This window comes from Tamandua tetradactyla, chromosome 17 (assembly GCF_023851605.1).
Source record: "Tamandua tetradactyla isolate mTamTet1 chromosome 17, mTamTet1.pri, whole genome shotgun sequence".
Classification (NCBI taxonomy): domain Eukaryota; kingdom Metazoa; phylum Chordata; class Mammalia; order Pilosa; family Myrmecophagidae; genus Tamandua; species Tamandua tetradactyla.
In genome coordinates this window covers 11,095,736-11,112,922 of record NC_135343.1, presented here as the reverse complement: position 1 = coordinate 11,112,922, position 17,187 = coordinate 11,095,736, and the positions used below count along the sequence as shown (strand labels likewise).

The following is a 17,187-nucleotide window of genomic DNA, read 5'->3' as shown; positions in this document are numbered from 1 at the left end:
CTTACACTTCCCTGACCCCTTGAAATTGTATGTGATCACGTGACTGGCGTGCTTTAGCCAGTTAGTTTTTGGTGGAAGTGATACTTGTCACTTCCAGTGGCAGCTTTAAGAGCCAGTACACAGTTGGCTGTGCTTTTTTTCCCCCTTCCATAGTGATGGCAGTGCTGTGGATGGTGGCAGTTTGATCCTTATGGTTTCCAGAATGAGCAACAGAGGTTCCAATTGACCCACTGTAGGCATACAGCCTGAGTTATGTATTGTTCTTGTTGTTCAATTTTATTTATATGCACTCCCTATTCACCAAACCTGTATCTCTTCTCCCTTCCCCCTCATCCCCTGTGACCTCTAATCTACTTTCTATCTCTATGGATTTGCTATTTCTAGAAATATAAGTGATATACACAGTATTTGTCCTTATGTGTCTTGCTTATTTCACTGAACATGTTGTTTTCAAGATTCTTCTATGTTGCATCATAACTTAGAACTTCATTCTTTCTTATGGCCAAATAATATTCCATTGTGTGTGCATGTATATGTGTGTGTGTATATATATATATTTATACACCACATTTTTTTATCCATTCATCTATTGATGAACACTTTGGTTGTCTTCAGCTTGTGGCAACCGTGAATAATGTTGCTATAAGCATTTATGAACAAGTATCTGTTTGCAACTCTGTTTTCACTTTTTTTGAGATTATACCCAGAAATGGGATAGCTCAGTCCTATGGTATTTGTATATTTAACTTTTTGGAGGAACCACCACGTTGCTACATGTTTTAAACCTCTACTTTTGGGATGTGACTACATGCAGCATAACACAACCCAAACTGGTGGAATCACACAGCTCCTTCTCTGCTGTTACCAGCTGCATTTTCCTTCTCCCAGTGCTTTGGCTGCACTGGCCTCCTTTCTAGTCTTCAAGCGTGCCAAGCCTACTCCTGCCATAGGGCTTTAACTACCTGAAGTTCCTAATAAAACATAAAAAGGAAACTCGGTTACTGAAATAGTGATTCCCCAAGTTTTAGGTTTCTTTTATAAAACCTGTTAGGGGAGATTTAATAACGCCTCTATCGATATTTCTGTCTGTAGGCTGGTGCATTTGTTTTAGATCCAATGTGTGGGTTTGGAACAATACTTTTGGAAGCTGCTGAAGATTGGCCGGTAAGTTCTAAGGTTTAATAAAGCAGCGTGTGTATGCGCATGCGCTTATTCACTTAACAGTTATTTACAAGTAGATTGTCTTCTGAGGATTATTATTTTTAATTATATGAGTTGCTACTTACTGTAGTCAAAATAATGAAGGGTTAATTATACTGCTATTTCTTTAAATACTGTATAATTTTAGAAAATGTTAGAAAATTTCAGTAATTATTCACGATCTAGATCATATAGATTACAGATTCTGTAGGCATTTGTAATTGTAAAGTATTAAGATTTTAAAATTAACAATTTTAAATTTTTGCTAAATATCACTTTAAAGAAATACTCTGAATTTGTTTTAACCTAAATTAACAAATGTATTAATTTTATTTTCATCATTTGAAAAAATGCAAGTAGATATTTAGATATTTAACTGCGTGAAGTATCTCATAAGTTTGATATTTTATATTTGAAATATGACTTTCTTTCCCCCTAGGATGTGTATTATGTGGGTGCTGATGTCAGCGACTCACAGTTACTGGGTGCATGTGACAACCTAAAAGCTGCAGGCCTGAAGGATAAAATTGAGTTACTTAAAGTCTCTGTTACAGGTAAGATATTAAAAATGCAAAATTTTGGAATAATGACTGTGTAAATATATAGAGAATTATATAAAATTATACTCGGTTTCCACATGTAAAGGTTTAATTGTTTATACCCTGTTACGTATCTGTGGGACTAATGCTCATTTTACCTTCAGTGTTATGATGGGAACTTTCTCAAAATAAAAAGATTCATTATTGGGGAACAGCACTTAAATAGTTTTTCTAAGCATTTAAGTATAAGCTCATGACTTTTTTGGATGTATTTAACGCTTCTGAACCATTTCTCATATCATAACCGTGGGTTACGTGTATCTGTGCACAAAATAAAAAGAATAGTATAATCATACTAGAAACTTCAAATTTCTTTCAGATAACTTATGAAATATTCACAATTATCTTACCTCCCCAGTGCCCCACATTGGACGACAGTCTTGTAGCCTAAAAGAAATGGGTAACTGACTGTCCTCATTTCTTAAAACCAGGCAAATACAGGACAGTTGGTCACACTGAGATGGAAAACATGATTCCTTATTTACTGATGGGGAATTAGCAGTGACAAATGGAACAAGAAATAAAGTCTAATGAGTCCAACGAAATATTTCTACAAAATTCATAGTATTTAGACTATTTTAGAAATGACTCACATTCCTTGTTTCTTTTTCCTTATTACATCCTTCTCTTAAAAAAAAAAAAAAAGCGCTTTTATTTCCAGCTGAGAAAATTATACCTTTTGGCACTAAATAGTAGATGGGTATTAAACTTATAATCAGAGGAAAAAGAATATTGTTTGAAAAATCTTTTATTTATTGGTAGGAAAAATGAGTTTCTAGAGGAAGAAAATATTAGGATAATTTTTGTGTGCATAATAAAGCACCTCCAGAGAAGTTGTATGGTTAATTGAAATATCATAGTTGTTTGCTGTCAATGACTATTTAATCTTTCCTCCAGAGTTTTTAATCTGTGTATAAGATACAGGTTTCAAGAGCAAACTGAGAAACTATAGATTGAAATCAGGCTTTCATGAACCCTAACTTCTTTAAGAATGTTAATTTTTAGATCTTTAAAAAAACTGAAATAACTTTGTAAGTTGTTCAAGAGCTGCAATAATCCAAGTAAGAAATGATGGTGCTTGATCCAAAGTTGTATTCATGGAGGTATTGAGGAACATTCAGATTCTCTATCTTTTGAAGGTGGAGCCAACAGGATTTGTTGTTGGATTGAATGTGAGTACAAGAGAAAGAACAAGAATGATGAAGCTTCCTGCTTGCACAGCTAGAGGATAGAATTGCCTTCTATCTACTGAGTTGGGAAAGACTTGGGGATTGGGGAGGGAACAAGTTAAAGTTTTTGGACTTAAGTTTCACGTGATTTTTAGACATTGAATGAGATGTCAAATTAGTAGCTGAATATACAAGTCTGAAATTTAGGGAGGAAGTTGGACATCCCAGTAAAGATAGTATTTCAGTCTATGAGATCACCTCAAGAATGAGTATAAAATAGAGAAGAGAAAGAAGCCTGATCACTGAGTCCCGGAGCACTTGGATGCTTAAGAGTTCTGGAAAATGAGGATCTCTCATAAAGAAACAGCCAGTGATATAAGAGAAGGTGTTCTTTAATCCAAAGAAGAGACAGTGATCAACTTTCAGGCTGGCCAGTTGAGGCCACTGGTGATGGACGTAGTTGGGAATCTTTCCATGGAGCAGCAAAAGCCTGCCTGAAGTGGGTTCTGGAGACAGTGGGAGGAGAAAATTTTGAGAGATGGTGGTGTAGCTAATTCTCATGAGCAGTTGGGCTGCTGAGGGGAACAGATATGGGGCAGTAACAGAAAGGAAGAGAGAGAAAGGGTCAAACAGAGGTTGAAAATAGAAACTAGAGTTTAATTATGTTTGTATGCTAAAGGGAATGACAAAATAGAAGGGAGAAGCATGACAATGCAGGAGAGGAGTTGTCTGAAATATTAGATGCCCTCAAGAAGAAATGGGATCTAATGCACAAGTGACGCAGCATTCATGCCTGGTAACTGAGGAAGGCCGAGTGGATAGAATACATGTTTGTAGGTGTGTGACTAGTGAGTGGGCAAGCGTGTAGACATGTTGACCATGTGTGAAAATCATCCATAATTATTTTATCTGAATGAAGTCCTAAAAGCAGAGATGTGTGTCAGAATGTGATACGTTTACCTCTAGAAAAGTTGTGGACATTAGTGTACATTTCCCTAAACTTTTTTTGACACTGGATATTATCACTTTTATTATAATTCTTAAACTCTTTAAAAAATAAAAAAAATAAAGACCCAGATTAGATTCCTGGTGCCTGCCCATGGGAGGTGGGGGTGAAATTTGATAGGTGAGATTGTTTAAATTCACCTTCCTTTGATTATTAGTAAGAAAACTTATTTCCCATTATACCATTTGTTGAATATTCTTTTGTGAATTGTTTTGAGGGTAACTTTCTGGAGGAAAGAACAAAACATCTGTTCTTAAACTGTTTCTTCATCATAACCTTTTAAAATTAAACTTTACTCTAGGGGGAGCTATATATCTTGCTAACATGGGGCCAATATTAACTATTAATAATTAGCCCTTCGTTGCATATCTCTGCTTTAGAGGTGGACATTCTAGGCAAAGTAAAGTGTGGGTTTCCTTCACTAATAATGTTTTTACCTTTAAGAGCTCTAATCTTAAATACCACTAAGAGTGAGACCCATGAATCCCTAATCACCTTTGACAAGCTTGAGGATCTCATCCTTTTTACTGTAGAGATTAGGGGCATGCACAGACTTCAGGGTCAGACAGACCTGAGTACATATCCTGGCTCTACCACTGTTCATTCACTGTGTGGCCTTCAGTGAAATACTGACCCTCTAGGTGTTTTCTCATTGATGGTGTGAAGGTAATAATACTTACTTTATGTGATTACAGTCAGGCTTTATTATACAGTCATGTAAAGCACAATGCCAGGGCATGTATTAAAGACCTCTGTGGCTATGACCCCAGTCTAGGAATTTAGTATACTCTCAATCATGATTTATGTTTTTGCAAAATTATTGTCTTCATTCTCTTTAAGTACTTTAATACCCCTTCATTTATTTCTGCGCTATTGGTAACATTCACTTTATTCTGTAACTCTCCTAGTGTGAAAGGAGGCAGTCATACAACATGCAGAAACTAATCAAGTTTTAATCAATCTTAAAACATATGAATACCTTATTTGTTAAGCATTTCTATTTAAATCTGCAGATATATTTATATTCTTAATATAAGATGGAGAAATGTTATACAGATTTGAACAGAAGAAATTTTGTTTAATTAACACTGTAGACTTAGTAAATGGGAATGTTTTTTGCTCCTCACACATCACTTCAGTGCAAGGTTTTATAGCAAGATTATTGTAACAACCATGCTTTGATCTCAGCTGTTATTTCCCCCCTTGCAGGAGTATAGCTTGTTCGTCCTTCAAGACAGTCATAGGCTCTCCATAACATGACTGCATTTCCTCTCGTGCTGATGTGCTTTCCTCTACTGCCTGTCCTGCACTGCTGGCCCGGGCCTTACTCTGCTAGAGTTACAAAGCTACCAGGCTGCCCACTGAGGAGTGTGGGGAATGGTGTGCACAAAGTATATGCAGGAAATAGGAGAAAACTTAAAATAGAGTTGTCTGAGTATCCTCATTATTCATTGTACGATATAAATTCTTTTTCATTGTTTGGTCATCTTATTACAATAAACTCATCAGTAGTAAGTTTTTCAAGTGCATACTTTTTCATTACTGTATTTCAGTTTCTCAGGCAATCTCATGATGAGCACATAACTTACATAAAATGTTTGTTGATATTTACCATCCACTTTGAGTGCTGGGGTGATATCACTGACAAAATGAAACCAGAGTGCATAACTGTCTGGAAAAGCATCTAGCACTTACTGCAAAACTTGGTAGTTAGACTGAGCCCAAAGACAGCTAACTATTTATCACATGCAGCTGAAGAAGATGCATTTAACTGTGATTCTGTGAAGCATGGTTTTTCATTTAAATCGAATGTCTATCTTTTAAATTAATTGTGCTCATTTTGAAGCTATAGCTATTTGTATGTTAGCTCCATTAACAGGAGACCTTGGCAGACAGTTAAATGTTGCCTGTTCTGTGTTGTCGTCACTAGAAACTTCAAAAAGAAAATCAGTTAAGTCAATTCCTGCAATGGTCCAGCTTTTTTTTATTTCCAATTCATGGAAATATAGAAGTTAATTCATTATTGTGAATGCTATTTTAAATTCAGCTTAAAAGTTCAGCATTGCATGTATGCATGTTTATGCATTTTCATTGGAGGAACCACATCATCATGTAAAAAATAATATTCTTGCTTTAAAAATCTATGGAACAGAACTCTACTTGAAATTTGTAGTACACACATAACTTAATTACATCCAAACAAGCTGATGCTCTGTCAATTGAAATAGAAACTTAAGCTGTCAAAATTATCAAGATTATTTTTTTAGTGTACACAGAGGATCTGAACTGTAAAATGTTTGTGATGAAGATGACTGAGTACAAAAAATTACTTCGGTGTGGTAGGGCACACTTTCTACTTACTATCAATTGAGTTTTTAAATGTTTAAGCCTTTGAAGAACTACTTTGTAAATCCGTCAAAGTGTGTATACCACAATGATGCTAAACATTTTGTAAACCAGTCACCTAATTATGGATGCATTTTGCTTAGAATCCATTGGAAATCTAATCAAAGAATACAATGAAGGGAGTGCCAAAAAAAACTGTATCTTCCCAGTTTATGAATTCCGGTTATTAAAAACAAAACTTTCTATCCCTAAAAATGCCAAGGAAGAACTGAACAAAGTAAAATGGTGAGGGCGCAGTAATGTTCAAGATTTAAGCTGGCTCTCTTCATTTTATTTGGATAAATGTCTATTCTATAATGGAATAGGATGAAATTGAGAAGGCCTTTAACTTTCAAGCATCTAAATTTGGTAAAGAGTTAAAGAGTAATAGAGGCAACTTATCTGAGTTTTGTATTGGGAAAATATTTGTCAAAGAGATTTTGAATGGAGGGGCTAGGAACTGGAGGGCTGAAATACTTATATTTTCCATATGAAAGAAATAGAATTGAGGATCTCCTTTACTTGGCAGAATTTATTCTGTGCTCTGCAGCTACTTTAGCACCTGTAGAAAATGCTGTTTCTCAAAAATACTATGGTTTACAGAGAAGAGTTTATTAACCAGGAAATGAAACTTTACAGAAGATTGTAGGAGGTTTTTATTAAAAAAAAATGAAAACTGGGAAGTTCATATTAAAAAAAACTACTTCCTTCAGAAAAATGAGTGATGACATGGGGTTAGATACTGATGGGTATATAAATACATACCACAAATAATTCTTTTGCTTGCTAGTTTTTATGTTCGAATGACTATTTTAAGTTTGGGTTTGTTTTTTTTTAAAACTTCAGTATGTAAAAAAAAGTTATTTTTATTTTTTGAAGGATCTCACTTTTAGAAGTAGTTTTTACATTCAACTATTTTTCAGTATGCTGTAATAAGCCAATTTGTTGGACAATAAAGTTTTCAAAAAGTATGAAATTTTAATTATTTTTAGCACCTGTATAGGTATACAGGTATACCTTTTTGGACCATAAAACATGTGAATACCCAGCCTAGATGCCAAACTACATTTTGTATATTGATGACTAATTAAAATGGACCGTTGGATTAAGGTGGCAGATTAAAATTTCATTAAAGGATCCTCCTGCACGTCTTTTCTCATTTTAATAAGAGTAAAAATAGAAGGAAAAAAATTCGCTAGTGGCAGCCAAACAAAGAAAGGTCAAAATATAACCACCAAGGAAAGAAAGTTGTAGAGCAGTAGCAATAGACTAATGGCTATTTGTAAGTCTCTGATACAAAATATGACCCAAGAATATTATGCCCAAATAAGTTGTCATTTTAGTATAGAGACACTTTCAAATTTGAAAAAGTTCAGGGAACAATTCACTAAGCCCTTTTATTTTTGTTTGTTTGTTTGTTTTTGCATGGGCAGGTACCAGGAATCGAACCTGGATCTCAGCATAGCAGGCAAGAACTCTGCCTGCTGAGCCATTGTGGCCCATAAATTCTTTTGAAATAAGAATTTTAATAAAATCCAGACGATTAATAGACAGATCAACTGAGGAATAGAGAAAGCCAAGATAAAATGATTGGTAAGGATTGGATCCATTTAAAACTAATTCTAAACTAAGAATAGTTGAACGTTGGAAATACCTGAATGTTGGAAATAAATAAAGCAAAGTATAAGGAAAGGTAGTCCCAGCTTTATGAAAGTCCTCAGATCCACAGTCATTAGTTATAGACATAAAAACATCTTGAAGACCCTTGAACATCTAACAAAAAAACATCTAAGGGCTATAATCCTGCATTTTAATGAATTCTTACCCACTTTTCTCCTGGAAGGAGGTAGGAATAGGGCAGTGCTTTTGTTTATAACACACCAGTATTTTAAAAACTAAGATACACGTTTGGTTCTTGACTCATCCTGTGAAGATGTGAAAAGATGATTTTTACTTGTTTGTTTTGAACTATATGTTCTATTTCTGGATCTTATCTCCTTAGTTACAAGCCTACTATTCAGACTGTTCAAAGCATTTAATAATTTAAAAGATTTTACTGTATGCTCAATTTTGAGTCAAGTGCTCATAGTTTTAGGAGATTTTGCATCAGAAACTCACTCTGGAGGTGGGGCCAACAATCAGTTTTAACAAGTCCTTCATTTGATTCTCATACAAGCTAAAGTACATTCAGGTTGGGACTGAATATTAGAATTTCTAGAGTTCCTAGGTGATACTAATGGTGCTTAATTGGGGACCATGCTTTAACAACTGCTGCTGGGGGAAAGGAGAGCAGGAAAGGCCCACCTCGAACTGGTTGCCCTGCCTTGGCCTTTGAGTAGCCAGAATGAAGGAAATACTGAATGCTGTGGAGCTTCTTGGAAGGAACCTGACCCGCTGGTTCTTCAACCTGGCTGTGCTCTCCCTGTAGACATCGGATAGACATTGTAAATTACCACAATAGCTAACATTTATTGAATGCTAACTATGTGTCAGGCATGCTTTTTACATTTCATTTATCCTTTTATTAACTTTACTTCCAAGGTAGGTGCTGTTATCCCATTTTACAGACAAAGAGACAAGCAATAATTTCCCCGAATCCCATAGCTAGTAAATGACAGAACCAAACTCAGGCTGTCGGACTCCAGAGTCTGTACTCTCAACCACATCAACAAAAATACGGATTATTTTATATTTGCAAAGATGATACTGCTTAGTTTTTAGAATTTTTTATTCTCGTTTACCAATGTGAAATGTTTATCCCTCTAACTCTAACATTTAAGTGGTTTAGCAAATAATACAATAATGAGTAAAAAAGTTACAGATAAAAATGAAGACCAGCCAAAGGAAAACAGTTGTTACCAGACTGGGGCAGATTTGGCATTTAGTTGCCTGGCAGCTGATTCATGTGTGTGTACATATTTTTGTTGTGGTAAAGTACAAGAAAGACTTGGGATTAAACCTGAGTAAATTTACTGCCTGGTTACTCGTCTATATAAAACATTTGATAACTATAATTTCCTTCACTTGCTATTGAATATCTACAATATTGAAAACAGAAATAGTATTCAAATGGATGTGTCCTATATTAACACACACAAGTAAGTGCATAAAGTTAAACCTAAGTAGGAAATCGTTTTTATTCCAAGATGTTTTAAGATATTTTCCTGGTACTTTAGTTCCTGATAATCTCTTCTTTCTTCTGCTAATCCTAGGTAAGTGTTAGAATTAGGAGAAATCAAGCAAGTGGTCAGATGTCACTTTCTCAGATAAAGACTTTTTTGTTTTGAATTTAAATTTCTTGCCAACAAAAATTTATACAATATATAGTTCCTCTTAGTATAGTAAGAATTTAATTATTTACATAACAGAATTAGATACTATTCATAGTGAAAATTCGGGTATCTTCTACCTACTGAATATTTAACTTAATTTAAACAGTAGGTGAGAAATAAAATGAGTAGGAAGTAGAAAGAATAATCAGAAAATCTGGATGTTAAGATTACCTTATGATAACTTCTAAAAAGAAAATGTTAAGATAAATTTACATTTAATAAACAATTTTTTATATATTCAATGTATTGATTATTATAGCCTTTTTTCTAGTCTTATTACTTGAGTAGAAATCCTTAACCCTTTCACGTCCCCTCTAAAAATGTAAAGAAAGCTGTGGATTCTCTCCCTTAAACAGATTTACATACATGCATAATTTTATATATAACTGAAAAAGGAAAAGGAAATTTGTAGAAAATAATTTTGTAAAAGGTTTTTATAGACAACAATGTTTCTTCCTGGATATGGCAACTTTCTAGTCATGTAACATGTTTAGAATTCTTATATTTTATCATATCTGATTTCTTTAAAAAAAATTTTTTTCAAAGAACAGAATTGTGTACCACTTAAACCTTTAGTGATTCTGAAAGTAATTCAGAATCTTGTAATTCCTTAGAAACAATATTAGCAATTCTAAAGTTTATATTATACAAAAATAATTCTGAGTACTTGAATTTTCACATTATTTGAGTTATAGATATTTAAATTTACTGTAATAGGATTCTCTGATTTCTGTATTTCAGAATTGCCATTGCCTTCAGAAAGCGTTGACAATATTATCTCTGATATTCCATTTGGGAAAAAGTTTAAGTTAGAAAAAGACATCAAAAACATTCTACAGGAAATGGAAAGGTAAGTTATTGAATTCATTTCCATAATTTTGAGTTAATGGCACATTTAATCAAAATATATCCGAGCTCTTCAGCTAAGGTTTAACTGAGTTGTAGTAATTTCCCAGAGTTTTTGTAGCTTAATTTTCTTAAGGTTTCATATCAGAAGTATATATTTGAAATAGTCATTCCAGATCATTTTCTGCTGCAAGTTTTCTTCATGTTTCAGGCACTGTGCTACGTTACTTACATTATTTATTTCTAACCCTGGCAAAAACCTTGCCAGGTATGTGTTATCCCCTACACATTACAGATAAGGAAACAGAGGTCCACAGAGGTTAGCGTTCTCAAAACCACACAGCTACCAAACAATAAAAGAAGTCACATTAAGAACATTCATTAACATGCAGTTTGGAAAGTGCCTTCATTATAGGTTATGAAATGAAAATATAAAATGTAATCTTTGTAATGATCTAGGGAATACAATTTAGTGAAAGTCTTTCTTTGAGATGCTCAACTAGGGAGACCTAGATATATTTTTCTGGCCTTCCAAGTTGATAAAGGAGAGAACCTAAAATGCATGAAAGAATGAGTGGACATGAATAAGTGGTCACTTCATGTTAAATTGTCTCTAGGCATTTGACAGAGCATGATAACAAACATCCAAGAGCCTGCTATATATAAACTGAAAAAAAATGAGCCATGTATTTTGGATGGAGAAAGGCTTGTATTTTATAAGGAAAATTAAAGCTTGCCATGAATTGTAAACCCAACCAAGAGCCACCTCACCTCCAACTTGTGACCTGGGTGCCCCACACTTCTTATATTGTTATTCCTAAGCACTTTCTCTTGTTTGTCCAGTTACCTAATTCTTGCTATACAACTGAGCTCTCTCTTTCTGAGCTGCACCTATATTCAGACCTTTTCTGAGCATCTACATTCCCTCCTGCTGACATCACATTCCTCTTGAGCAGGTTTTGTACCCCTTACTTCACAGTAAGATCATTTTGAGTCTTTTAAAAAACACTGATGCCTGTTGTCCTCCACCTCCCTCCCACCACAGCACCACCTCCCACCCCTGATTGAATTGTCTGGACTAGGACCTGGGTGTCAGCATTTCTTAAAAGCTCCCAAGGTGATTCTGTTGTACAGCCAGGATTAGCAACTACAGCCCTCAAGCCCAAGTCATTTACCAGCTATATTTATGAATCAGCTTATGATAAGGTACTAATATGTGTGAACAGTGACTTCCATTTAACCTGGAAATTTACAGACAGATAATGGCTTAACCTATCTTAAAATCTAATGGGGCAGATTTTAGAATTCTTCACAAGTTAGTGGAAGGCAATATCTTGAGCACTGGTGAAAGTTTATCAGCTGGACTTTCTCTCAGGTGGTTTTGGTTTTTATTCTTAGGAAATTGAAGTTTCCTAATAGTTATTTTGTTGGGGTTCTAGATTTAAATATTTACCTAGAAACAGGAATGTATTCAAGATTTTTTGCATAATTAGAATTGACCTCAATAGAATCAATTCCTAGTGCATGTATTTGCATAAAAGGAATCTTTCCTTCTCCTTTAACCAAGCTTCTCTGCCATCTGCCCCAAGCTTTATGATTGACCCCAAAGTCTACATTATTAACCACTATATTCTGCTGTATTGCTGTTCTATATAAAACCTCATACCATAAAAAGCCAAAAATTCAGACTACCTGGGTTCCAGTTGCCTGACCACTTTATGCCTCATTTTCCTCATCTTTAAATAATCCTTATAGTGTTCTAAGGATTTAGTAGAGTTAAAACTCTTGGAGCAATGCTTGGCACCTAGAAAGTAATAGCTCTCATGGTTTTTTAGTGTATGCCACTTCAAATCCTTTTGGGAGCTAGATAGGGATATATAAGTACAGATAACTTGCATCCTGATGGTTTACCAATAGTTTAAGGCTTTAAATTTTAAATGGGACAGGGAATTTTTTTCAAGAAAAATAAGAAAAAAATACAAGAGGGAAGTGGAAATAGTTTGTCCTGTGTGCAGTGTGGAACTGGATCCTTCAAGGAGGAACATATCAAAATTAGAGATTGTCAAATAGACAGATGATTGCTCTGGTAGTTGAGCTATATGTATTCTCAGCTCAATATTCCCCCCATTAATTTGTTCAAGCAGTAACCATTTCATGACTACAGAACATTATAATAAATTCAGAGAAGTGTGATCTTTGAGCTTTCTTCTCAAATATTACCATGTAAAACATATGAGCAAAATTAAAAATTCAGCTGGGTCAGCTTGAAGGAAGAAGTCACTGAGTGACAAAGAGGCTTTAGATAATTTCATGGAATAAGCCAAATTTCACTGAGATTTGGAGTTTGTACTGTACCAAACATGGGTTTTTTGTTTGTTTGTTTTGCATGGGCAGGCACCAGGAAATGAACCCGGGTCTCCGGCATGGCAGGCTAGAATTCTGCCACTGAGCTACTGTTGTACCACCCTATTCAGTGCTTTATTCATATGAATCTTTTGTTAAGTATTTAAGTAAACAGTGAAGCAAAAGGCATGTACAAGGAACAACGAATATAGCACTCTGCCTGGAGCAGAAGGGTTATGGTAGACCATGGTCAAATAATTTAGGGTTATTTGTATAGTCTCTCACTAGCCGTGCAGGTTCACATGAAAAAGAGAAATCCTTTTTGTGTTGTTTGATAACAGAGTTTCCACCACTAATGGACCACAGAATTTTTTTTTTCAAGAAATACTTAATATCTCACACTGTACTAGTGTACAAGTTGGGAATGTTATTTTATATTTTCTGAAGAGCTTTCTTAGTAAGAAATTAAATGTATATATGGTACGTGGAAAGATACCTAAAAGCACAACATTTACCAAAAGTGTTAATGAGTGGCAGGATTTCAGGTGATTGTTACTTTGTTATTCTTTTCTCCATTGTGTGAAAAAATTTACAGTAAATAAAATCAGTCTGTCCTGGACATCTTTCCATGTAAATATTATACAAATAGACACATGTTCAATTTTACATAAATTTACACACAGACTCACTTTAATTTATTGTATTGTAACCTACTTTTTTTTCACTGAACATTGTCATGGATCTCCTTTCAGATCAGTTGTCAGAATGAACATTATAATTTTCCATTTGCTGCAGTATTGTGTTGTATGTATGCATCATTATGTAACCATACTTATGGACGAACATTGTAGGTAATTCCCAGTTTTTCATTTTTATGAAGACGAATGCCCTGAACATCCTTGTGCAGCTTTTCAAACTTACTATATGACCAAATTACTTAAAACCATAGTACCTCAGTTTCTTCATCTGAATTATGGGGCACAGATAGGGCATACTCTGAAGATCAAATGTTACAAAGCATTTAAAACAGTGCCTGGCACATAAATGCTAAATAAATATTAGCTGTCATCCCCATTATCATCACCGTTCTTTTACCACTGTTATATCTGTGGATAAATTCCTAGAGGTATGATTGCTAGCTAGGTCATGTTTATGCATATTTTATATATTGCTGAACTAATGTCTCAAAGAAAGCTATACCAATTTCCATGATCAAGAGTACCTATTTTCTTATAATCTTGCCATCCTATATCAGTCCTTTTCATCTTTGTTAATTCAGTAGGTAAAAAAGTTTTATCTTGTTACTTTAATTATATAATTTCATATATATAATTCATATATATTCTAAACACATATATTTCATGTGTTTAGAAATTCATGTGTTGTTACACTCTTTTCTTATTCTATTCCCTGATACTCAATCCCTTCTGTCCTCATCCCGCCCTGGCCTCTTTGAGTGGGAAAGATTGTTCTCTTCCAGCCCAGGCTTTATCCTCTGAGTTCCCACCTCTTCAAGGATCTTACTCTGCTCACTTCTCACTCTTACCTTCAGCCTCTTCATGGCTCCTCTGTCTTTCCAGGACATTCAGTCGTCATCCTTTCCCCACATGCCTTTGGAAGTCTTGCCTGTCCCAAGCTCTGTGTTAGCCCTGAGATTCTTGCAGTGAAGAGGGCAGGCAAGGACAGTGAAAGCAACTGGAGAAGTAGCAGTTTTGACTTCTATGTAGAGAGTGGAAAGAGCACAAGAAGGGAAACAAGACCTGTCAGGAGATCATTGCAAGTAGTCCAGGCAAGATATGAGGATGGAAAGAAGTAGATGAATTTATCTGTTTGCTAATGGATTTAGGTGAGAAAAAGTTTATATTTTTGATGGGCATGGCATCATGCCCTGACTCTTGATCCTTTAGCTGCACCCCTGTTTACTTTCCTATATACCTGAACTCCTTGAAAGAATATCCTACACTTGACATCTCTGCTTCTTTACCTTTCAGTCCTCCCTTAACTCCTGCAGACCAGTGCCCACCTCGCCCTCAACTGAGATTGCCCTCAACTGAGTCCCAAGGTTCTCTATTAACTTCATAATCCTGTGGTCACTTGTTGGTCCTATAGCATTTATCACTGTTGAGACTATTCCCTTCTTGCTTGGCTTCCATCACTGTTTCACAGATTCTGTCCCATGATATCTGTTTCCTGGGCTCTCCTCCTCTGTTTCGCCCTAGATGTTGTTTCTGCTCCTTAGCTTTTTCCCCTTCTCATTCTGTGCTATCACCTCAGATGATCTCATCTTTCATGATCATAAATCAAGCCTTTATATCTCTTGTCTACAGACCTGGTCTTTTCCATTCCCCAGCTGTCTGTTGGAATCCACACTTATGTGTTCTTTATGTACCTCCATACATTCCTAACATTCCAACCTTCTTTCCCTATCTCCCACCATGCTGAACTATTTTCAGTGCCACCACCTCCTCTTCACTTCTTCCTGTCTTTTCTGCTTTCTCATTCTCTATCTCTCCCTTGTTCCTAACTGTTGCTTTGCCTAACTCACTCCTTCCTGTCTTTTAACCCATAATATGGTTAGCTCATCCTCCAGGAAATTCTTCCCACTCTCCTGTGCCTGGGTTTGGGACCCACCTACCGGGTTCCCATAGCTCCACAAACTTGCTTTGACTGTGCATTTATCACACTTCTTAATTTAACTCTTGTCTTTTTCTCCCACTGTTCTGTACTCTTAACAATTCACCAGATTGCCTGTTACCACATTTTCCGCATAAATGCTATCCAGACTTTGGTTGAATGATTGAGAGAATGGATTCTTCTCAAAAGCTGACATGTCAAGGTCTTTGGTTCATGTCCTAAATCTTTCCTGGTGACTTTCTTCTACCAGCATCCTTTAATACATGCTATTCCTTTAGGATTCTGTCACGCCTTTTTCTTTGTTACGATCATTTATTAGAACGTGACTGCCAATTACTTTGAGCCTTGCCTTTTAAGTAGAGTAAAAATAGATAATTAAAACAGATTTGTACTAGCAATTCCGTAATTACTATAATGAATATGCATTATGAAAGATACTCCCTAATTATCAAAAGCCTTGTATTTAAATAGATAAAATTTAATCTCTAATTAAAAACACACCAAATATTTTAAATAAAGTGGGATTGTTTGTCATCTAAAAAGCTAGTGATACAGCAATTACTGTTTTTTTAATCACAGAGTGCTTCATGTTGGCGGAACCATTGTACTCTTGCTTAGTGAAGATCACTACTTGCGCGTTAGAGATTGTGAAGAGAACAGTGTCCCCTTGGATTCCAGGAGCAGCCACACAGATGAACTTGAAATGAACAAGTGCTGGAGTCCTGAAGAGAAAAGGGGCCTTGCAGAGACAGTGTCCTCATCACAAGCCAGTAATCAGAAGTGCTTAGACAAAATGCTACCATTTGGCACCTTGGTGCCAGTAGAATGCTACAAAGTTAGCCTTGGAAAAACAGGTGCATTTATATGTAAATACAAGAAGTCACACTCTTCTAGAGTATAGAAGGCCTACTTCTGTAAGTCAGGTTCAAGTCCTTATAGTTTAATTCTACAGCAGTAAAAGATTGTTGTCTGTAGGATTTTGGGTGCCCTAGAGTTCTAAGTGACCAAATTCCCCTTAGGACATCTGGCTCTGTCTGCAGGGTTTTAGTAAGTTTGTTTGATAATGTTTCTGACAAATATTCTGTTAAATGAAAATGATCTGCTCACCTATGTGTTGTTTCTAAGGCAGAAGCTTCAACTACTAAAAAGTTTTCAGGGGTTCACATTGAAAGTATAGCACAATCCACACAATATTGGTGATAATATTTTAATCAAATTTTTTTAAATGTATAAACCTTTGTATAACTTCTTTTGATAATAAGCTACATTTTTTTCAATCTGTAATTTTCTTCCCCATTGGAATGAAAATTATTATTTGCAATACATTTTACAATTTACATGTTACATAAAACATCAGTGGGAATAAAAGTAATATGAATTAAGCTAATATCTTTTAACATGATGGGAAATAAAGTTTGTTTTCTTCCCCAAAATCATTAATAAATTGTCACCTCACTCATATTTATAGAAATTAAATGTACTCCTTGTATTAGTAAGTTGGTGAGAATGTTTTGACTTAAATTTTTTTTTCAGCAGCTTGATATAATGGCTCAACCTTCAGGCTACTTTATGAACAACAGGGGTGATTTTGCATCCAGGGATGTTTGGCAGTGCCTGCAGACATTTTTGTTGTTTCAACAGAAGGCAGGGAGGAGATACTATTGACATCTAGA

The 17,187-nt window shown here is 35.2% G+C and overlaps 1 protein-coding gene across 8 annotated transcripts in view; it reads left to right on the top strand.

Moving 5' to 3' along the window:
- The window catches only part of THUMPD2 (THUMP domain 2 tRNA and snRNA guanosine methyltransferase), a 41,938-nt gene extending 24,965 nt beyond the window's left edge, over positions 1 to 16,973 (top strand). For 5 of the 8 annotated variants that reach the window (XM_077134057.1, XM_077134055.1, XM_077134054.1 and 2 more), the window contains 4 exons: positions 1,093 to 1,164; positions 1,640 to 1,754; positions 10,433 to 10,541; positions 16,094 to 16,973. In XM_077134057.1, coding sequence (XP_076990172.1) covers positions 1,093 to 1,164; positions 1,640 to 1,754; positions 10,433 to 10,541; positions 16,094 to 16,415 — 618 coding nt within the window. In that variant the 3' untranslated portion in view covers positions 16,416 to 16,973. Of the gene's footprint in view, positions 1 to 1,092; positions 1,165 to 1,639; positions 1,760 to 5,284; positions 5,345 to 8,702; positions 8,730 to 10,432; positions 10,542 to 14,432; positions 14,670 to 16,093 lie in introns of those variants that run through there. The other 3 variants (XR_013164209.1, XR_013164208.1, XM_077134059.1) reach the window with 3 other exon arrangements.
- The last annotated feature ends 214 nt before the right edge of the window (positions 16,974 to 17,187 follow it).